The sequence below is a fragment of the Pseudonaja textilis genome, chromosome 3, assembly GCF_049901715.1.
Source record: "Pseudonaja textilis isolate UNSWEBS1 chromosome 3, rPseTex1.2, whole genome shotgun sequence".
Taxonomy (NCBI): domain Eukaryota; kingdom Metazoa; phylum Chordata; class Lepidosauria; order Squamata; family Elapidae; genus Pseudonaja; species Pseudonaja textilis.
In genome coordinates this window covers 68,222,635-68,246,410 of record NC_141992.1, presented here as the reverse complement: position 1 = coordinate 68,246,410, position 23,776 = coordinate 68,222,635, and the positions used below count along the sequence as shown (strand labels likewise).

The 23,776-nt window shown below is 36.5% G+C and overlaps 1 protein-coding gene across 2 annotated transcripts in view; it reads right to left on the bottom strand.

Moving 5' to 3' along the window:
• LOC113436045 (serine/threonine-protein kinase TNNI3K) overlaps positions 1 to 23,776 on the bottom strand; it is a 256,652-nt gene that overhangs the window by 192,175 nt on the left and 40,701 nt on the right. For both annotated transcript variants that reach the window (XM_087930027.1, XM_026700174.2), the window contains 3 exons: positions 11,475 to 11,560; positions 10,055 to 10,152; positions 9,490 to 9,600 (listed from right to left, as the gene is read on the bottom strand). In XM_087930027.1, the coding sequence (XP_087786153.1) occupies positions 9,490 to 9,600; positions 10,055 to 10,152; positions 11,475 to 11,560 (295 nt within the window). The remainder of the gene's footprint in view (positions 1 to 9,489; positions 9,601 to 10,054; positions 10,153 to 11,474; positions 11,561 to 23,776) is intronic.

The window sequence follows — 23,776 nt, the reverse complement described above, 5'->3', positions numbered from 1 at the left end:
CAGGCAAGCACCTAGGATTTGCATTTCCTCTTTTGCCAGAGCCAGCTATGACCCCTCCATAACCCCTCCATGACCACATAGGAATCTGTCAACAGCCAATAGAATACTAAAGGACATGTTCTTGCACAGGAATAGGAAGCTCAAATGCAAAGCCCAAAAGAAGATATAAAAGCCACACACTCTCAACTCCATTTTGTCAGCTGCCCAGAACCACAAATCCCTGTGGTTCTACTTCATCAATAAACCATTTTTCCAATCAGCCTCCATGTTTCCAGTGTCTTTCTCCTAGCTTGGAACTGAACTAGATGGATATTTCTTCCCACATTTTCATTGGAAGTTGCACAGAGTCATGAAGATGGGTGGCTAAATAAATGGAATACATGCTCTGCACACACACACACACACACACACACACACACACACACACACACAATAGTTAAAAGACCAAGCTACTGAGAAATACCTAAAGCAGGTTTTTTTTCTTGCCTGTGTGCAACCAAAAAATTGCAGGAGTTTGTCTAGAATAAAGTGCAGCATCAAACTGGACATCAGTGAAGTTGCATTGAGACCAGTTTGATTTAGTGAAAAGTACCAGGCTAGAAACTAGCAGACTCTGAGTTCTAATTCTAACCTTAGGCATGAAAGCCAGCTGGGTGACTTTGGGCCAGTCATTTTGTTAACCTAGCCCACTTCACAGAATTGTTGTTGTGGGGAAAATAGGATGTCAAAGGAATATTAGGTATGTTTTCTGCCTTGAGTAATTTATACAAATAATAAAAATAGGGCATAAATAAATAAAATTCATGATGGGCTGGATTCAAATAAAAGAAGACAATGTTCACACCTGGTTTTTATTTCTAAAAGATATATCTGGCAGCACCAAACTCCCTAATATATTTTTATGCTGGTATATTGCTAATACCAGAGCAGTTTCTGCTAGTGAAACCAAGCTAATGCAATTTGGCACTATCCCAAATATCTTGTTGTCTAAGAATAAGCTAGGACTTTCCACATTTCAAGTTAACTATTTTGTCCAAGCACATTTGAAGAAAACAGGCTAGACTTCAGTTTGCATCACACTAATTTTTAATTCATTATTTTAAAGAGTTAGAGCCATAATAATCAACTTGGATTCCAGATGTGTATGGATGTACACCATCAATCATCATAATCATATAATTCGGCATAAACAGGAGACCTGGATATTGATCTACAATATTTCTTCACATTCTACCATTAGGGCTTTACATTCTTTTTATTAGATGCCTATAAACAAATTAATTAATGGCCTGTTTCCTTCTTACTTTAGAACATGGAGGTCAAACTTGTGTCGTCACGGCGTTGTCATGTCACGTATCATGACTTTTTCCCCTGGGCATGGGTGTGGTCAGCGCATGACTCATCCACCCCGTGGCCCATGATTTTGACACTCCTGTTGTAGAACCACAGAAACCTCATCCACCACTCCCTTCTCCTTTCCCCAGTTTTTATTTTGTCAGCAAAATTTTACAGAATGCAATAAAAATTATATATATAATTAAGCACATACTTATTTTAAAAAAATAAAACTTAGCCTCTTAGCTCTACCAACATTTCCTGATGTTTCTTTTCTTTTTTTTTCTAGAGCATTGTTTTACTGTACGTTCCTGTTCAAAACTGTGGAGTCCTTTTCTCCAGCTTTTCAATTACTTTGTATGCAGCCAAAGCTCAAATTAGAAATAGGGGAAAAAAATCATTTGGCTCAGTTAATTCTTATAACAGTCTGACAGGTGTAGATTTTTTTATATAAGGTTCATAATGCTTATTGTTCTTCTTGTAATTCCAGTTGGCAGCTCATTATTTACCACATGATGTTGCTGCTGAAAGAGTGCAGTTCACTCTGTTTTCAGAATTAGACATAGTTGGTCAAGCATTTCTATATTGTTAGGCAAAATCCAGTCTACATTAAGTGGTAATTGCTATATTGGAATATATCCTGAAATAGAACTAAATGCTTGGAGGTAAATTGGAAAACAATTGCTGTTCCTGCATTGAATGCATTCATAGTAGAATGAATATGAACTTTCTTGAGTGGCAAGATACTTCTTCATACTAATTTCATTTCAAATTGCAGCAGGTTCTTAGAAGAAAGTTTTATGAAGCTAAACTATTTTTTTTTAATGTTAAAGTTCTAGTCCTTTCTTGTTTGGGACTGAAGAAGAAATTCTTAACCCAAATAAAGTGTCCCTGGTAATAAGTCTCTGACCCATTAGAGCAGGGAGGCAGGGAATGTTGTGGGTCCCATCCCTGAGGGAGATACACCTGGTAGGACCCAGAAGAAGGGCCTTCTCCGGGGTGGCTCCCTCTCCCTGGAATATCATTTCCCCAGAGATTAGAATGTCCCTCACTCTAGCTCTCTTCCGGAAGGCACTGAAGACCTGGTTCTGCCAGTGGGTCTGGGGACTCCAGAGCAGGATAGAGCCCATCAAATGGCTAGTGTGATCTGCTGTCTTCGGGATGGGGTGGGTGGAAGTTGAGGGGTGATTTTTTTTCTTCAGATTTTGTTCTATTGTACTTTATTAATTTATTTGATTCTTTTTGTTAGTTTTTATTGTTTTTTATTTTTATTTTTTGTTTTAAATATGATTTTACATTGTGTAAGCCGCCTAGAGTAACCATGGGAGAATAGGCGGCAATATAAATAAATAAATAAACAAATAAATAAATAAATAAATAAGAAAGCAGTAATATTTACAGTAGTAATTTATGGGAATAGGCTGTTTGGTGGCCAATTTTTCTACTTGAGCAGTTGGGTGTACTTGGAACTAAAACAGGTCATCAGATTTTCCTGCATTGTCCTCGAATTGAGCTACTTCAAGTGTAGTTTTGAAAATTACAGACAATGGAGGTTATCTGAATCTAGATCATCCATATAACACCAGTTTTGGAACACTTACATCAGAGCTTTTCAACAGCACTCATATAGGTAGTTCTGGATTTATAATCATTCATCTAACAGCTGTTCAAATTTACAACATTGCTGAAAAAAGTGACTTATGACTTGTCCTTGCCCTTACAAACATCACAGTATCCCCTTGGTCATATGGGTGCTTGGCAACCAGCATGCATTTACAATGGTTGCAGCCTCCCAAGATTATGTAATCACCATGTGCAACTTCCCAGCTACCAAGCAAAATCAGTGGGGGAACCCATGTGATTAATGACCATGTGATTCAGTCAACAACTGCAGTGATTCACTTAACAACCATGGCAAAAAAAAGTTATAATATCAGGTATGACTCATTTAACTACTGCCTTGCTTAGCAACATAAATTCTGGCCCCAGTAGTGTTCGTAAGTCAAGGACTGCCTGTACTAAGGAATTATAGGACCGAACTACAGCATACTATCTCTTATGGTTTAGGCAGGCAGCAAAGTTTATATTGTTGTGTTGAAATTTTAATGACATTTGATGATGTTTTCTGATTCCCTTGGATATAATTTTTACCTTTTTAAAGTGTATGCTGAGTTTTGCTTTGCTTTATTAATACTTTTTTCCTGAATTATTATTGTTTATTTATTTATTTATTTAATCCATCTAGTACAGGGGTGTCAAACTCAAGGCCCGTGGGATGCTTAGATCTGGCCCATGGCCCACCCTGGAAATAACGAGGAGCTGGCCTGTGGCTGTGTGCGGCCCTCCTGAGCTCTGCTTTTACTGGCAGAGAGTTGCAGGAGGTTGTCGCAGCCAGAAATGGAGCTTGGGAGCTCATTATTGCTGGCAGAACACTCAGGCCACCAAAGGTGCCCCCGACAAGCATGATGTTGAGCTAGCCATGCCTACCCTGGCCATACCCACCACATCACCCCAAGGTCAAACACAACCCTGCTGCAGCCCTCAATTAAATTGAGTTTGACATCCCTGAATTAGTAAGTAATAGCAACTATGTTTTTATGTAATAGTCAACATTCATTTGGCAGATTGGGATAACTTTGATACTTGCCTGTTAGGTGGAGATTGTAGCACCATGAAAATGACCGAAAAACCCCCACTAAAACCAGACATTATTCCAGGGAGGTCATCATAATGTTTACACACACTGTTTATGTATTTGTATACACATTGTGATATTCACTGTAAATTCTCTATATGCCTTTCCAGCAGTAATAATTTGATGCTGTGAAAAGAACTGTATCATTACGGCATATTATGGTGTTTAGAATTATTCTTATAAATAACTCAAGGCTGGGAACATACCTACTACTCCTTCCTTTTCCTATTTTTCCCACAATTCTGAGAAGTGGGTTTGCTGAGAAACAATGACTGGCTAAGGTGGTGGGTTTCAAAAATTCTTACCAGCCAGTTCTGTAGGCATGGCTTGGTGGGCGTGCTTTGCGCGTGCACAGAGGGTTTCCTATTAACTTTCTCCTGCAATCCTGAACTCTCCCTATGTCTTCAATAGCTGACACGCAGCAATCTGCTGTGCCACGCAAAGCAGCTGAGCTTCAAAACCAGGAAATAAAGGTCAGTATAGAGCTGGGGCAGGCAGGAGGGCCCAGCAGCTGATCATTGGAGAGAACCAGTTCGCACACAGATGATCCTTAGAGTTACTGGTTCAGCCAAACTGATAGAATACCACCACTGCTAAGGTAGCACTAGAACTCACAGTCTTCCAGTTTCGAGCCTGGTACCTTAACCACTAGACCAAACTGGTTTTGGGGTGCTTTTTTTTTGTTTGTCAAAGTGCTGATGGTGCTCTGGCTTTACACAACTACTCCTCCACATTGTCATCACCTTACTTTATCATAGGGTATCAAATATGTTATGCAGTTCTATACAAAATGCTTTTTGATATTGTTGTGATCAAACTAAATTGAGTTGGAATCAAATTGGTGGATGGCAATGTGATGCAAATTTCAATTTTAGTTTTATTTTTTTAACAAAGCCGAAGAGTCTCATGGCCTACTTCTAGGCCAACAGACATTACATGGCCGAAACTATTTGCTCACAGCAGCATCTGTAATACATGGCTGAGAACTATTTGCTCACAGCAGCCTCTGCAATGAACCATGGTAATATCAAAATGATGACACAGAAATGATATTGTAATCACAGAAATGCTGCAATTGTGTGTGTGCATGTGTGTATGTGTATAAAATGATGTTTGATGCAATAATATAAGTTGTGGCATTTGTGTGATGATGTCATCAGACTCATGTCATTATTTGTTTCCTTATAACAGTGGTGGAATTCAATTTTTTTACTATCGGATCTGTGGGTGTGGCTTGGTGGGTGTGGCAGGGGAAGGATACTGTAAAATCTCCAGTTAGAGGTGGTATTTGCTGGTTCTCCGAACTACTCAAAATTTCTGCTACCGGTTCTCCAGAACTGGTCAGAACCTGCTGAATACCACCTCTGCCTTATAAACCTCCTGAGACACCCTGCCTATACATACTGTATATTCTGCTACACTATCCCTATTTTCATCCTGAATCATCCCATTCATGTAATATGAGTGTAAGTTGTAGGAAATGGCAATATGCAATACCACAGTATTTTAATGAACACATATAAACATATTTATCAGCATGCAGATTTGATTTCTCTTTGTAATAAGATGTGAATGTGGAAAGAATAATTAATTCTGGGTTAACTGTAGTTCCATTTGGTTGGGCTTAGTTTTTGTATAAAATACAAGTAGAAATACTAAGCATATTAATTATGCACTGGATGGATTTCATCTCATTATTTCATCCAGATCTGCCAACATGCCAGAGCTGCAGCTGTTACTAAATTTATGATAGCATAAGGTTCTTACACAGTGAATGATTTTATCCCCAGGTAGCACACCACTGAATACACGAGATGAGGAAAATTAAATAATCCCAGAAATTAACTAGAGTTTAATGAACATGCAGTAGGCCAGGATTTAAGATTAAGAGATGGTCACAATGAAATAAAAAGTAGTTTAAATTAATGGATTGTTTCAGTAAAACTTTCCTGTTAATAATAAAAATGCCACTGTGGTTTAGAAAGCACTTTATCTTAACTGTAAGAATATCATATATAAACAGAAATATAAGTTATGCTGTGACATTACATCTTTGTTGATATATGAATACTAAATATGACTGATATTCTCCTAGTCAACCTTGGCTCTAGCTAGCAATCAAATAAATTGCTTCTTGCATTTCTTAATTCAGAAAAAACACATGCCAAATTTTATGTGTTTGCAGCCTTCATACTTGATATAACATACCTGAATACATTATGTTTAGATATTGTATGTGCCTTCTGTCTGTGTATTTCTGAATATATAAAGATAGAAAAAGAACCATCTTTTAAGAAAAACTACTAGGTCTGTAGTCCTAGACTCATTTATCTGGATCTAAGTCCCATTAAACTCAGTGAGGCTTCGTTCTGAGTAAATATGCACATGATTGTCCTCTGAATGTCAAGCTGACATTCAAATGAAGAAAGGATATATTTCTCAGACAAAGAAAGATTATTTCAGATACTTGGGAAACAGCATATAGAGTGATTTCATATGTATGCAGGCTGACCTGAATTTGTTTCTCCTTGCTATGTAATTAAATCTTGAGAATATGAAGTAATATGCAATATATGTCACAATCTAAGAACAAAAATTTAACATCTTAATATAGACCCAAGGGTTTTTGAATTTGAAGCCTTTAATCTAAATGATTTTAAATAATCTTAAAGTTGGGTAGTTTGATTAGTTAATCTGCATATAACAACATAAAGCTGGAGAAGAAAATGAAAAATGTAATTTTTCCATTTCTAATCATTATCAATCGGTAGAACAGTTCATCACACTACACATCCATTTAGATCTTGATCTATACAGTTCAGTTCTATCTAGGTATGAAATAGGTAACACTGCATATCAATAACAATGATTTACAGCAGACTATAAAGTTATCCAATCCCCCAGTATCTGGAAGTCACATTTACTAACAATTGGAAAAGAGCATTCATACATACAGATACACACACATATGTATATACATAAGCTTAAAAGATAGTGACAAATTACTTGCTTTTATGAGAGTAATAAGGACAGTTCTTTAAAATCTATAAGTTTAGATAAACATTTTTTCCTTTCTTCCTTTTAAAGGGAATAACAGGAACTGACTATTAGACTGTGTTTAAAACATACCCTTTTCACCAATGAAATTTCATTTGAGTATGACCTACGTTTTCATTCTTCCTACTGATTTCATGAAAAGGTTTCTATGAGGTATATATGTTTTTACTTTTTACTACAAAAAATATTTTGTTTACCACATGTTTATGAAATACAGATAGTGCTCAATGTACACACACAACTGAGCCCCCAAATTTTGTGGCTAAGGGAGAAATTTGTTAAATGAGTATTGTCCCATTTTATGACTTTTCTCACCAGATTTATGAAGTGAATCATTGCAGTTCTTAAATTAGTCTCACAGTTGTTAAGTGACCCTGGTTTCCCCATTGACTTTGCTTGTCAGAAAGTCGCAAAAGGGGATCACATGACTCTAAGATACTGCAACCATCATAAATGTGAGTCCGTTGTCAAGCATGCAAATGTAAATCGCATTTACATTGCAGCATGCAGATGCTGTAATGGTCATAAGTGTGGAAAATGGTCACAAGTCTCCTTTTTCAGTGCCGTTGTAACTTCAAACAGCCACCCAATGAACTGTTGTAAATTAAGGACTACCTCTACTGGAAAAGAATATATTGGAGCATTTATATGGCAACGATTAAAGAGACACACAATAAGTGATATGTGTGACATTATAAAGTGTGTATTACTATAAGATTTTGGATTGGTTCACAGAAAAAAATATTAGGAGGGCCACATGAGTCCTTCAGGAGAACGTAGGTCCAAAGCCCATCTGGATTAGCCCAGGAAGGAATTCAGGAGAGTTCAGAATTAATGTAAAACACATTTCCAAATGATAATAACTTTCTAGTTACTACAGCAGCCTTTGATTCACCCTCAGAGGTTATAACTCAGTGTGTAATCATAAGAGAAAGACCACAGCACTTTCACAACAGCACTTGTTTACAGCTGTAAACAAAAATACAATATGTGAAGCTGAGCAATAGATTGTTTTGGCAGAAATGTTTATCTTTTCTGACTGATCAGGCTTTAGATCAAGCTGAGAAGGAAGAAAGAGTGTTACAAATCCATTTATATATTACCATCTGTGCTACAAACTGAACTTGTGGAAACATTTTGCTTATGATTTTAGAAGCCTGCAGCAAGTTCTCATCTATCATCTTTCTGTTATCTATTTCACCTACACTCTACTTGTATCACAGATAAATTAACAATCTCCACAGTATATTTTCTGACTGAAAAATGAAGTTTTACTGATAAATGTAGCAGAGTAATAGGATAACTGTGTTGGGAATATATGCTCACTATAGTTTATAGGTTGTCGTGAAGGCAAGTGCTTGTATGAGCTGGCACCTTCCTGCAGCCAGGCAGAGTTTCCCAATGGCCACTGCTGGTGGGTTTTCTATTTGTTTTCTGGTTGTGATGTCATCTGCTCGTAACTTCCACCCTCTGTTAGAGGCCTTCTAGTTAGAGCAGAGATGTTGGCAGATGAGACAAGAATCCAAAAATGGCAGTTGGCAAGCTGTGAAGGCCTGACAAAGCCAGGGAAAGGAGCTACATGTGCAATCAACTGCATCCATGATATACCCATAAAATATAGTGAGCATATCATCGGAATTGGTCCAATGTGTAATTAGTGGCCCATCCACACTGTTGTTTCTGCTCTCTACTTCTTCAAAAACAATTAGAAGTTGACATAACAGAGTGTTCTCTTTAATAGGCCAATCACAGTGTGCTAAAAAGGGGCATTCAGTCAGTGGTTTATACACTTCAAACATGTCCTGATCTGGTTGGCTCAAACACCCTTGGTCACTTGATCACGGTAAGACTGAGTCAGAGACAGCTTTTTCCCATCCAAGCCTATACAGCCTCCAGGCACTCATAGATATTTTGTGTAATATGTATCTTAGCAGAAAATAATATTAGAACATTTAGACACTAGACATTTATAGATAGCATTTCTGTTTAGAACACAACAATTATTTTTAATTATTTTTGTTTTAGAAATTTACATTTCTAAATTTATGTTATAGAAATTTTTAAAATATTTCTAAATACTTTTCTTGAAACAGATTCACAATAATATTCAGCAGCACAGAACCACCCCTAAATGAAAGGTAAATCTATTTAATCAGTAGGAAATCTGCTCAAATGCAAAGGGGTACTTTTAGATCAACATCGAAATGGTAGATATTGGATAATTGAATCCCCACTCCTTTTAATATGTGATACAGTTCATGTTTTAAAGGGACAGGGCTTCCAGCACTCAGTCACACCTATCATTTTGATGTTGTTGACCATCACTGTGAACAACTCATTTCATATCTATCTTGTTTTTAATTCTAATTATAACTACAATATATCCATGTAAGTAGGCATACCTCATGATGACCAGCTATTGTAGCAATATGAAGAGCGGTAAGTGCTCCATAACCAACTTGTTGAACATCAGCTCCACTGTGCAGTAAAGCTGTTAAAAGTTCTGCTTTGTCCTGAAATTTGGAAAAGTAAATAAGTATTTTATCAAAACATTATGGGAAGTGTAGTGGTAGACCACATGTTTTGTTGAAGAAAGCTCCAAGCATCTCAGGTAGATCTGAAAAAGGAACTCTTAAGAAAACCTGGAAAACTATAGCTGTTGGGTATAGTTTGCTGTTTTCCAAACAAGTATATTGTTACTAGAATTTTCTACTCTGGCTGAAGATCATGAGAGCTGGAGTCACCAACATTTCAGAGAACAGATTGGCAAATAAAAAATTATGCTGAGCTAGATAAATCAATAATGTGTTATTGTCTTAGGTGCCATATTTATGTTATTACACTAATGAAAATTGCCCTTGATTAAAGTTTGTCATGGAATGATAACTGAAAAATATATCCTCCAGGAAACATGAGAATCAAGCTCTTTTGAAATCAGATACAGTTAATTAAGGTAATCCTGTTTACCTTGTAAGCTGCTAAATGCAGAGCTGTAAATCCATTTCTTGTCAGCCTAGAGGGACGCAGCCCTTTTAGCATAAGAGTCCGAACATGTGTTTTATGTCCTGTGAAATAAATATTGGTCACAGAAGTAACTTAAATATATCAGATACAAGCAGATAAAAGTGCCTATTCTTCAGATTAGTAATGTATTTAAATTTAGAAGTCTAATGAAATTACTTGGATACTTCCCTTAATATGCCATATTGGAAAAAAAAAGCTATATATTTGGGATAAATTCAATTGTGCCTTTTGACTAGGAAAATGATATATTCCAATACAAGAGATTGTCTATACCTCCTTGTACCAGTAGCTCTTATAAACTGACTCTTCTGATAAGTTATGGAGGATTAAGTCATTCAGAGCAGATTCTGAATGTGCAAATAAGGGTAGAATACCCAAGTTGTTGAAAAAGATCATAGCATTTACAAAACATTCTGTCATACATCATTGGATGAGATGTTACCTACTGATATTATAAAATCTGTAACCTATTATTTCTTTATTAAATTACGGCAGGGGTGTCAAACTCAAGGTCTGCAGGCTGGATCTGGCCTGCAGGGCCATTCTGGAAATAACAAAGGACCAGCCTGCGGTGCCTCTGCTAGCAAAAATGGGGCATGGACGAGACGGGTGTTCTCCCCGCAACTGCTTTTGGCCTCTGGAGTCCTCCAGGAGGCCTTCCAGACCCAAAACGGGGCCTCCAGAGTGGCCCAGGAGGCTGTCCTTGTTTCAGAAGATTATAAAAGGGAGGAAGAGTAAAATATTTTATCTTTCAGGCTTGCAGGATTCTGCTACTATAGCCTATGCCAACAATTTTGTAGTTCTAATCTTCCTATGGAGTCAGTTTCTTGATCTGGTATCTCTCTTATAAGAAGATCAAATAGATCAAGTAAGTATTAAAAAAACAAAACCACAGAAATGTACACCTCCCTATTTTTTCTAAACCAGGCCTGTGGAAGCGGAGTCCCAAGTCATGCCCACTATGGCCACATCCACCATGGCCATGCCCCTACTTGCCCTAAACCAATCCTAATGTGGTCCTCAGTGAAATTGAGTTTGATACCCCTGAATTACAATAACAACCCATTTTTACATTAGCTGAAAACTATGGTTGCTTCTTCTCCATAGCTCTGTTATTTTTTTCCTGTTTTAATTTGTATCTGAGTTTAAGGCGTATAAGCCCCCAAAAATGACTTTTCTAAATATCACCATCATCTGTATTTCTATTTTGTTGAAGCAATTTTGCTATTGTCACCCGATCACTGCATGATTAAATCAGATTAGTGTTGAAAATTAACAAATTGTAATAGTTTTAATGTGATTTATTAAAATCAAATAAAATAATTACCATAGCAACAAGGATGATACTGGCTGAAATACTTACCATTGCAAATGCAACACAGATGTAAAAGAGATAGCCCATTTTCTGTGCGGTAATTTAAATTTACTTTGCTGAAAGCTTCATCAGAGCTGAAAGAAAAAAAGATTTCATAAATAAGTCTAGTTGTCATATGTTGGTGTGTTTTCGTGTATTGTGAAAATTCTAAAAGAGGAGAAAATATATTATGATTTCATAAGGTATGCGAGATAACATTTTGATTATTCATGGAGGCGTTTTATACCCGAGTTTATTGCATAGCATTAAGATTTTGGGATAGTTTCCTATTTAAGTACTAAATGGATCCAATCCTAGTAGTCTTTTCAAGATCAAACAACCTTAGGTGTGTGTGCTGCTAGCTACTATGACACTGTCAAAGTAATGTGAGCTAAATTCAGTTTGTTCACTTCTGCTTGCTAATACATAAACCTCATTCTGAAAATTCTAGAAATCCATCACATTTCATTTTCTCCAACTTTCTCTTCAAATCTTTCAAGCAATAGTATAAAAGAATGATGAATTCTGAGATTTATATATCCTGTCACTCTCTTGGCCTCAGAAAATGACTGCTTTTATTTTTTTACAGGAAAACAAAAGCTCAATGTGAGAAAGCTGATATAGTCAGGAGGAAAGTTGGCCTAATGCCAACCCTCTTGAATCTGAGGAAACTTCAAGAAAGATCATGGCTCAATTTACACATGTTATACAGATGAAGCTCCATGCAAGATCCACTCAGATGGGCGATATTAATGGAATATTAGGTGAAAAACCAACATTTGAAGGGGCACAGATTGTCTTCCCTTAGTTTAGTTTTTGCGTATAATTTTTGGCATATCCCAAATTATTTCTTTTTATATATACAGGTGAAACTTGAAAAATTAGAATATCGTGCAAATGTTCATTTATTTCAGTAATGCAACTTAAAAGGTGAACCTAATATATGAGATCGACTCATTACATGCAAAGCAAAATAGTTCAAGCCATGATTTGTCATAATTGTGATGATGATGGCTTACAGCTCATGAAAACCCCAAATCCACAATCTCAGAAAATTAGAATATTACATGCAATCAATAAAACAAGGATTGTACATAGAAAAATATCGGACCTCTGAAAAGTATATGCATGCATATGTACTCAGTACTTTGTTTGGGCCCCTTTTGGAGCAATTACTGCTTCAATGCAGCGTGGCATGGAAGCTATCAGCCTGTGGCACTGCTGAGGTGTTATGGAAAACCAGGATGCTTCAATAGAGGCCTTCAGTTCTTCTGCATTGTTCGGTCTCATGTCTCTCATCTTTCTCTTGGCAATGCCCCATAGATTCTCTATGGGGTTCAGGTCAGGCGAGTTTGCTGGCCAATCAAGCACAGTAATCTCACGGTCATTGAACCAGGTTTTGGTGCTTTTGGCAGTGTGGGCAGGTGCCAAGTTCTGCTGGAAAATGAAGTCAGCATCCCCATAAAGCTCATCTGCGGAAGGAAGCATGCAGTGGTGGAACTCAATTTTTTTACTACCGGCTCTGTGGGCGTGGCTTATTTGGTGGGCATGGCTTGTGGTCATGTGACTGGGTGGGTGTGGCTTAGTGGTCTTGTGACTGGGTGGGCGTGGCCAACTTAATGTCACTCACATCAAGGGGTGCCTCACCTGGCCCCTCCCCTCCCAGCCATTTCTCTGAAATGGTATAGAGTTCACCCCAAGCTCCCTTCTAAGTATTATTCTGACACCTTTCCCAGGATTTCTACTCAGAGTTTGTCATCCTCAGTTTTCTTGCCTGAGCTGGGGGTTGGACTAGAAGACCTCCAAGGTCCCTTTCAACTCTTGTTAAAGACATGTGTATTTTATGCTCTGGACTTTTGACATTGAATGCATGTAAACCCTGAAAAATATGTGGTAGCTTTGGGCAAAAGAAAGGCAGAAAAATCACTCTAGGTGTAGGGATGGTGTAAAATATTAACACATGATAAATAATGGAACAATTAAAAAGAATACCACAGAGTTTTATCTCTCTCTCACTTCCTATTTTTTTCTTTCTTTCTCTACCTTCTTCTTTCTTTCTTTAATTCTCTTTCTTTCTTTCTTTCTTTCTTTTTTTCTCTCTCATACACACACACAGACACACACACACAGGCACACAGAGCATTTAACAGACAAGCATTTTGGAAGCAGCTCCTTTACATTTCTCCAAGGCTTGAGTGGATTCCTCCACCCCCTCTGTCAGACAGCACTCCTTCTCACTCCAGCATTTTAACTCAAAAAGGGAAAAGGATAGTTGCAGCATCCATGGGGAATCCTTGGAGAAGTTTTTAAATGACCTGCTTCCAAAATGCATTTCTTTTACGTTGCAAAAGTGCTCCAAAGCTTGATTCACCCCCACCCCCTCTGTCAGACCACACTCTTTCTCACTCCAGACACTTTAACTCACATGGGGAAAGTGATACTTGCAGAGTCCATGCCTTTCTTCCTTTTCCCCGGGGAGAAAGAGGACGTGGGGAACAGAAAGCTAGTGAGCAACCGGATGACCGGGTTGGGGGCGTGACCAGCCAGGGATTGCCACCGGTTCGGCGACCCATGCCAAATAACCGTTTTAGTATATATTCATGCTGCTTTTTATTATGTACTTCTTGTAAGCAGATTATACCAAATTTTAATTTATCTAATTTGTGAAATACTTCCCTTTCTTTAATAGCTGAATTAAATTCATTTATGTTAATCGTAATCAATTTTCTTTCATCCATTTTAAGCTTTATAAGAGGGTTTTATTGCTCTAGTAGAACTCAATTCTCATTGTTCTCTGGGTTCACCACCTACTGCACCTTCTTCTTTTTCTTTTTCAATTACTGCTATACACTTCTCTTGGAATTCAGTTAGTGAATTCTTCCTTTCTTTTTTCTTCCTCCTTTTCTCTAAAGAATTCTAAGTAGAATAGCTCAGCTTTTCCAACTGTGTCAATTCTGTGTCTTTGTTCCTGCCAAGTGAACAAAAGGCCTTCTGGCATCAACCATCTGTAGTTTACTCCTCTTTTAAGTAGCTCTTTAGTCAAGAACAAATATTCTCTTCTCATCTCTCTTACTCTTCTTGGTATCTGTTTCAGCACCACAATTTCTTTATTTTTATATTTTAGTGTTTTCTCTCTCACCACCTGGAGTATCTGTGTCTTAATAATCTTCTTAGTAAATCTGATGTGAACTTCTCTTGGTAGTCTATTCCTCATTGGATATCTTGTGTAGACACGAAACACTTCATCCATTCCATCCATCATTTTTTCTTTAGTTATTTCCAGTGGCTTCTGCCAATATTTCTGCCATTATTTCAGTGAGGTTTTCACCTTTCCCTGCTTCTATATTTTGAAATCTTAAGTAAAATTCTGATTTGTCTATTTCCCATCCTAATGATTCACCCCTGCCCTTCTCGATATTGCTCAAATAAATATCAATATCTCCAAATTTCTTATCTCTTTGTATATCTTCTTCAATTTTTTTGAATCTGTCTTCATACTTCATCATCATCTGTTAAATATTTTCCACTTTTTCATCTGTCTTTTCAATTTTTTGCTCAATTTTCTGTATTCCTTGCATGATCATCTGTAATGTCACTTGTTTCTCTTTCTCTTTTTCCTGTTGTAATATTGTCTGTATAGATCATTGTCCTCCAGATGGTGAGGGGGTTGGTATCGAAGAAGCTGAGGCTGTTGTCTTTCTACTCATCTTGTATTGCTTATCTGTAAAGAAAGAGAGAGAAAAAAGAAAAAAGAAAAAAAAGAGGAAACAGGAAAAAGAAAAAAAAAACCCAAAGGCAAACAGTTGCCACTCCAAAGGAAAAAAGGAAAAAGAAACTCTTCAGGCACTTGTATATCTTAATCCAGTTATTTGCAATGGTAGATGTAAAAAATCAAAAAGGAAAAAGGAAAAAAGAAAAATATTCTATATGTTCCTCTTAATAAATAAAAAGAAAACCAAAATAAAAGGTTCCTGGTTTAAAAACTTAAGATCCAATTAAAGAGAAAAAGAGAGCACCACTAGTGTGTGTGTGGGGGGGTGGGGGGGTAGAAAGGGAGGCAAAAGGTATAAAGCAATTCTAATATAAAACAAGCCTCTGCCACCAAATATCCAAGCCTCTTTTATAATTCAGCTGAGAGTTTTTCAAGGTCACTTCAATCTTTCTTTCAACTTCAACTCCAGACTCCAGCTTTTTGTTCAGAAATGAGCACCTGAATAAACAAACCTCCATGCTCATCTCTATCTTTCCCAATACACAGCTCAGAGTCCTTGATTGTAACACAAACTAGTGAAAGAAAAAAGAAACAATGTATCCAAGCCTCTGGGTGGCAGTGCTACTTACTTTCCTTCACTTTCACTTCCCCCTCCTCAATCTACAACCAGGAACTAAAAGAAAAAAAGAAGTAAAATCTCCCCCCCCCTTTTTAAAGGGAGAAAAATAAATTTTAAATCAAGTAGAAGAGTCTTAGTCAAAAAAGAATTTTCAAAAGGATTGTTAAAAAAGGAGAAAGAAATACAAACAGAAATAAAAAGATTAAAAAGTACCAGTCCAGATTAAAGTAAAACAGCTTTGCCAAGTTCAAAACTTCAATAAAAAAGGAAAAAAAGAACCAAACTTTCACTTTGACAATTAATCACGCCGCTTAAACTCTTTCCTCTCCACTTTTAGTCCACTTTCATTTTTTCAGGGTGTTCTCTCCAAGAAATAATAAGTAAAAGTTCATCTCTTTGGCATAAAGACTAAAAAGATGCTTAAATAATTTTATTCATACTGAACAAAATGGATTTCTGCCAAAGAGATAAATCAAGGACAATGTGAGAATCATTTTGGATACTCTGGAATATTATGAAGCACACCCTGAAAAGCAAATGGCCTTGATGTTCTAGATGCTCAAAAAGCCTTTGACAATGTGAATTGGAGATTTGTTTTACTGCAAGTGATACAAATGGGCTTTGGTAAGCAATTTATTCAAGCCATTGAAACAATATATCATGAACAAACTGCAAAGGTGATGGTGAATGCAGAATTAACAGAATCCATAGATTATAAGAAAAGGGACAAAGCAAGGCTGTCTATTGTCGCCTCTGCTGTTTGTGTTAACATTGGAAGTGTTGAACAGGAATATCAGAGAAGAAAAAGAAATAAAAGGAATGAAAATTAAAAAGGAGAAGTATAAATTGCAAGCTTTTGCAGATGACCTGGTATTTATATTAGAAGACCCAATGGAAACAGCACCCAAATTAATAGAAAAAATAGAAGAATATGGAAAAGTAGCAGGTTTGATAATAAATAAAGACAAAACAAAGATATTAACAAAGAATATGTTTACAAGACAAAAGAAAGAGTTGGAAGAAACTTTAAAAATACAGGTCACGAACAAGGTTAAATACTTAGGGATTTATATTACACCAAGATGCAGTACCCTGAAGGAAGATAACTATGTTAACTTCAAACAGCAGATTGCGACAGATTTGATGAAATGGGACAAATTGCAACTATCATTGATTGGGAGAATATCCACAATTAAGATGAATATATTGCCTAGAGTTTTATATTTATTCCAGACAATTCTTATTTGATTAGGGAAAGAGTTTTTTGAACATTTAAATGGAATTGTGTTGAAATGTATTTGGCAGGGTAAAAAAGTAAGAATAAAATTAAAGCTGTTACAAGATGCAAGAATAAGAGGAGGGTTTGCCTTGCCCAGTTGGGAGCTGTATTACCAGGTGACAAGTCTGATGTGGGTAAAGGAATGGATAACACTATGGGACAGTAGATTATTGACTTTAGAAGGCCATGACTTGCTGCTGGCATGCCTTTCTCTGGTATAAGGGAACTAAAACACAGAGTTATTTTAGAAGACATTATATTCGTGAGACATTGTTTTTGAGCTGGGAGAAGATAAAAAGACAATATTATTTAAAAATTCCAACATGGATATCAACTATTGAAGCTTTTTCTCATCCAATAATATATAAAAAGGAACAAACACTTAGATATGGAGAGTTATTGAATGAAAAGGGTGAAGTTAAATCTATGCAAACGTTGGAAGAACAGGGTGAAAAATTAAATTGGTTTTCTTATTTGCAAATACAATCTAGGTTTGATAAAGACTCCAAGGCAGAAGGTATTTATGATAAGTTGACTGACTTAGAAAAATTTTTTTATGGGTACTGATGAAAAGATAATTTTAAAACTTTATGGACATCTATTAGAATTTAAATTGGAGGAGGAGCAAGTTAAAGAAACAATGATTGCTTGGGGAAAAATTTTGGATATGGGATTGATTTGGAAAAATGGCAAAAATTGTGGTCTCAAAATTATAAAATGAGGAAGGCGGAGCTTCGTCGCTGTGATACAGCTGCAATCTTGGGGCTCCGAGATCGCAGCTGATATCTTCGCCCCTGGTCGGTCCCAACGGACCTAAACCGTCGAGACAGTGATAGCAAGGGGTGCATTCTGCTGATCCCAGGGACATCGCAAAGTCCCTGGTTGATCCAGGAGAAGCCCTTTTACCATTGGCGGAGAGGCAGCCATTAAGCTGCTGAAGCTGGGACAGCTCCGGAAGGAAGAGACAGAAAGAGAAAGTGTATTGGCTGGTGATAACTTTTAAAAAAAAAGAATATTTGGGACTTAAGGACACTCTAGAATAAGAAGAAATCTGTAAGATTTTTGACAAAACTTGACAAAATTGATTTAGCGGCGATTTTTTAAAGAGAAATGTCAAAGTGAGGCTTGGCTTTTTACTTTTACTTTTTTTTAATAAACTTCTACTGCGATTTAGTAATTGTAACTAGACTGGTTTTTTCTCTTATATTTACCTATTCTTTTTTCTCCTTTTTGATTGCTTATTTTTTTTTAGAATAGAGGCTCCCTTTAGTAATTTTTTTAAATATATATATATATATATATATATATATATACATGTATACGTGTGTGTGTGTGTGTGTGTGTGTGTGTGTGTGTATTAGGCTTTTACTGGGAAAGAAGGGGGAGTGGATTAAAGAAATTTTGTAACACTGCCAACTAGAGGCTTGAAAATACTTTATCTGAAGTTGAGAGGACTGTGAAAAATTCTCTCTCAAGGACACTGGAACTTGATAAGATAGAGGGAAGAACACTGGAGAATGTTTTTACAGGTGTTCTTTGGGACTTCTACTATCAATTGAACATTTGAAGTTTGGCTTTGAAACTTGTGGAGAAGCCATAATAAGAGCCTTGGATAATTAAATAAAATGCAGTGTGCTTCTTTTTTTATTTTCCCTTAGCTGTTTTATCCCTCCTCTTCAATCCCACAGTATCTTGTAATATTTGTATATTTATTTTTTATTTATTTTTTATTTTATTTTTTTAAAGGGAAAGCCTCAGAATATCCTTTTCTTTTTCTTACTGGGACTTTTGCCTTTTCCATTCTTATTTTTGATTTACTTCTATGGCTATTTTTTTATTTTTTGAGACCTTTCAATTGGATTAAGGTGTGAAGAACCTGAAGAACCTCTTTTTCTTTTTTTTCTTATTATTTTTTTAATATTATTAGGTTTTATTTTTCTCTCTCTCTATTTTTAAATTTTTATTCTTGAATCATTAATGACTATCCCACAATAGGATTAAGGTCTAGAAGAACCTGAAGAACCTTCTCTTTTTTCTTTTTAATTTTCTTTTCTTTTTAATTTTGGGCTTTTTATTTTTTATTGGCTTTTTCTTATGTTTTCCTTTTTCCTAATTGGATTATAATTGGCCACTCTACTCACTGAATTAAAAGAGCTTGAACACCCTGAGCTACCCAAATGAGTAAGAAAATTTTACCTTCTGGCATTTCAACCTCTGCTCCTGCCTCCCCATCAGCTGGAGGATGACTTTTAACAATGGCAAAGCAAGATAAAGCACAAGTGGATTTAACGACGATTATGCAAGGAATTCAAGAACTTAAAATGAGTATTGAACAAAGAACGGAGAGTATTGAACAAAGAATTGGGAAGACTGATGAAAAAATTGAAAATATTCAACAAATGATGGTGAAATACGATGAGAGACTTCAAAAAATGGAAGAGAAAGACAAACAAAGAGATGAGACAATTGGAAATATTGATAGCAGATTAACAATGGTTGAACAAGATAAAAGTGGGATGTTGAAGTGGGAGATGGACAGGTCAGAATTCTATCTCAGATTTCAAAATATAGAGGAAGAAAAAGGACAAAATTTGGCTGCAGTAATGATAGAAATCCTGGCTGGAGTTTTGGGAATAACAGAGGAAAAGATGATGGATGGAGTAGATGAGATACACCGAGTCTTCACAAAATATGCGATGAGGAACAATCTACCAAGAGAGGTCCATGTCAGATTTACCCAAAAAACTATTAAAACACAAATATTACAAGTGGCAAGAGAGAAGGCATTGAAATGTAAAGACAAAGAGATTGTGGTCTTAAAACAAGTACCCAGAAAAGTGAGAGAGATGAGAAGAGAATATCAATTCCTGACTAAAATGTTATTGAAAAAAGAGGTGAATTACAGATGGCTGATTCCAGAAGAATTAATGTTTACATGGCAAGAACAGAGATACAGAATTGACTCAATTGCGAAAGCAGAAGTATTCTACAGTGAATTATCAAAAGAAGAGAAATAGAGACAGAAAAAGATATCATCTCAACTGAACCTCAAGAGGACCAAAGGGGGATGGGAAAAGAAGAAGGTGCAGTAGGTGGACAAGTGGAGACCAAAGAACAATGTGAAGTAAGATCTACAAGAGCTGTTAGACCTAAATACAAAATATAATCATGGAGGAAAAAAAAATTGATTTCTATGAATATAAATGGACTGAACTCAGCTACCAAAAGAAGAAATTTTTTTCACAAATTAGAGAAGTCAAAATTTGACATAATTTGCTTACAAGAAGTACACATTAAAAAACAACACCAACAATTATTGGTACGACCAAAACTAGGGAAAATTTTTACTTCTCTGACTCATTGTAAGAAAAGAAGAGTGGTCTTGTACATTAAAGAAACTATTCCAGCAAAACTGATTTATACTGATGAAGACGGAAGAGTATTAATGGTTGAAATAGTGGATAACAATACAAAAACACTCCTGGTTGCAATTTATGCCCTGAATGATAAACAAGAAGAATTTTATAAAAAATTACATATGAAAACAATGGGATTGGACTATGTTAACATAGTTATGATGGGAGATTTTAATGGAATTGTAGATAATAAACTGGACTACACAGCAACAGCATCAAGACAAAATAGAAAGACTCTCCTAAATCCTTTTTCAAAATGATAGATGAATTAAACTTAAAAGATATATGGAGAGAAAGAAATGCTAAAATTCAACAATATACTTTTTATTCAAATAGACATTTTTCATGGTCCAGAATAGATATGATTTGGATCTCAACAGAATTAATATCTAATATTCAAGAAATAAATATTGAAACAAGTACATGGGCAGACCATAATCCAATGACAATTAAATGGAAAGGACAAAAAAGAAGATCTAGATGGACATTAAATAATACTATCTTAAAGGAAAAAGACTTCACACAATGGATGGAAAAAGAACTGGCTTTCTTCTTTAGTGAAAATAAAAAAGAGGGTACTTCAATGCAGAATGTTTGGGATACAATGAAGGCATATGCAAGAGGATTAATAATAGACTATACAAAGAAAAAGAACATTAGGAAGAGGCAAACTATTAAAACTCTAGAAGATGATCACAAAAAACTGGAAAAAGAATTACAGAAAATGCCACAGAAAAAAGATATTAAACTTAAAATGGACATAATTAAACATAAAATGGGTCAGATAGAGAAAGAAGAATTGGCACAAAAAATTAGAAGTGCTAAACAGAACTATTTTGAAGATGCAAATAGGCCAGGTAGATGGTTAGCATATAAACTGAGAAAGGAAAATTATAAAATGACAATGTCAATTGCATATAAAGAAAATTTGTATAAGATGTTTTACAGGTGGCACTTACCCTGATGAGACTTGCGAGAATGTTTAAGAATAAATCAGATAAATGCTGAAAATGTCATCAGATACCTGGTTCATATTACCATATGTGGTAGACATGTTCAGACGCAAAAAAATACTGGACTAAAATCCACACATGGTTGGAAAAAATGATAAAACAACATATAGACTTTAAACCAGAGATCTTTTTATTGGGAGTCATACTGGACATATACAATAAAGAACTGAAATATTTGATTGTAAATGTTTTAACAGTGGCTAGAATTGTATTTGTGAAGAATTGGAAAAATGACAAAATACCTATGCAGGAGGAAGTTATCAAAAAATTATGGACTGTGCTGAAATGAGTAAACTGAAATTTGAAATTAGAGAACAAGAAGATAAGCAATTTTATATGATATGGGTTTTGTTTTATCAATGGTTGGATAAAAAGGCATGGTAATATAATAGACTAGATAATTTTGTGATAGAAATCTAATAGTTTGATATAAAACATAATATAGATATACATAACCACTGGTTGAAAGTATAACATAAATTTTAAGATAAAACTTGGAACATCTCGTATAAAATGATGGAATAAATAGTGTAGTCAGGGATGATTAATAACTGATAAATATATAAACATATGTTAATTTGACAATGTGAAGACTGATATAAATTGTGAGTAAATAACTACAAAAGATACGTAACCAATTGACACACTGTATGTATGTAAAATGGAAGAGTAAATGGAAAATGGAAAACTAAATATATGTATACCAAACTTCACAAAGATCTTTAATTAGTAAATAAATACAAGCAGTATTTTTTATATTTAGAGCTGCTTTCATTTAACATTCTCCCCCATCCGTATTCTCTATTGATTTAGGAATACATTCTTATAGAAAAAGAAATAATAATTAAAATAATGAGCATATATATTATTACAAGGCCAAGTTTCAAATTGTGTTTTGAAATTGGATTATAAAAATGCCATGAGTTTGCAACGTGCCCCAAATTATTTTGTAGTCGACAAATAAGTTGTGCAACAGTTTTGAACCAATTTTCTCTTTCTTCTTTTGCTTTTTTCTTACATATGAAAGAAAAACACAGTTGATTCAGCAATACATTTGTGTATGTGCATGTTAGATTTATTTTTTTCCCTTAAGCATCTGATTGCTTTTCTGACTATTCAAGAGTGTAATCTTAAAACTGCATTGTAACTAGAAATGTAGAAAAATCTCTAATGAATGATTTTTGTTTGAGAGCCTTTTCTAGGACTAATTGGAAGGCCTACCCAGGCCTATTTGAGTAAGCCAAAACCACCACAGTGCAGTGATGCAAATTGTTTGGATCTGGCATGTCAAAAATTCAGAAAATGCCTAACTTGACTCTGCTGGCATGTCACACTGTTAATCAGGGGTGGATTCTACCAGTTCTCACCTATTCACTAGAACCGGTTGTTAACATTCTAAGCAATTCAGTGAACCAGTTGTTAGAAGAAATTGCTGGCTTAATCCTGTAAGGAAGGCAGGAAGGAAACATTCTGGTGTTGCTTACAGAAACTGCCTCTCCGTTAACCCTTTTTACATTCTTGGCAGGACTAGACTTCCTGTCTCAGGAACCTCTCTGGAGTTTTCTTTCCCTCTTTTTCTGGTATTTTGCCTGTGTGGAGTGACCATTTAAAGTTACAATGGCACTGAAAAAGTGTCTTATGAAAATTTTTCACACTTACAACTGTTGCAGCATCCCCATAGTCATGAGAGGCCAGGTGAGGAGATACATGCCTAGATGTGAGTGATATTGAGTTGGCCACGCCCAGCCAATAACATGACTGTTGTGTCCCTGACAGTTTCCGTTATGTCTTTTGAACTGGTTGGGGTTTCCCAACCAGGTCCGCCGTTTGAGCGGGAACTCCAGCCGTTCCCATTGGCTGGCTCCGTTTGACAGTCGGCTATAAAAGCCGGCTGTCGGGCAGAGCCAGCCAAAGCTTATGAAGCGGGCGAGCGGAGCTGACCAACGGGCAGCGCCGCAGAGCTCGCCCCGGGCTGCCCGCCCGGCCGGGCAGTTTCACCATCTGGCTGCCCGCCCAGCCGAGGCAGCTATCCCGCCCCCCCGGGCTGCCGTCCAGCCGGAGCAGCTGTCGCCCTCCGGACTGCCCGCCCAGCCGGAGCGGCTACAGCCCTTCCAGACTGTCTGCCGAGCCGAGGCAGCTAACGCCTCCTGGACCGCCTGCCGAGCCGAGGCAGCCAACGTCACCCAGACTGCCAGCCCAGCCGAGGCAGCCATCGCTCCCGGACTGCCTGCCCAGTCAGGGCAGCTCTCGCTCTCCAGGCTGCCTGCCCAGC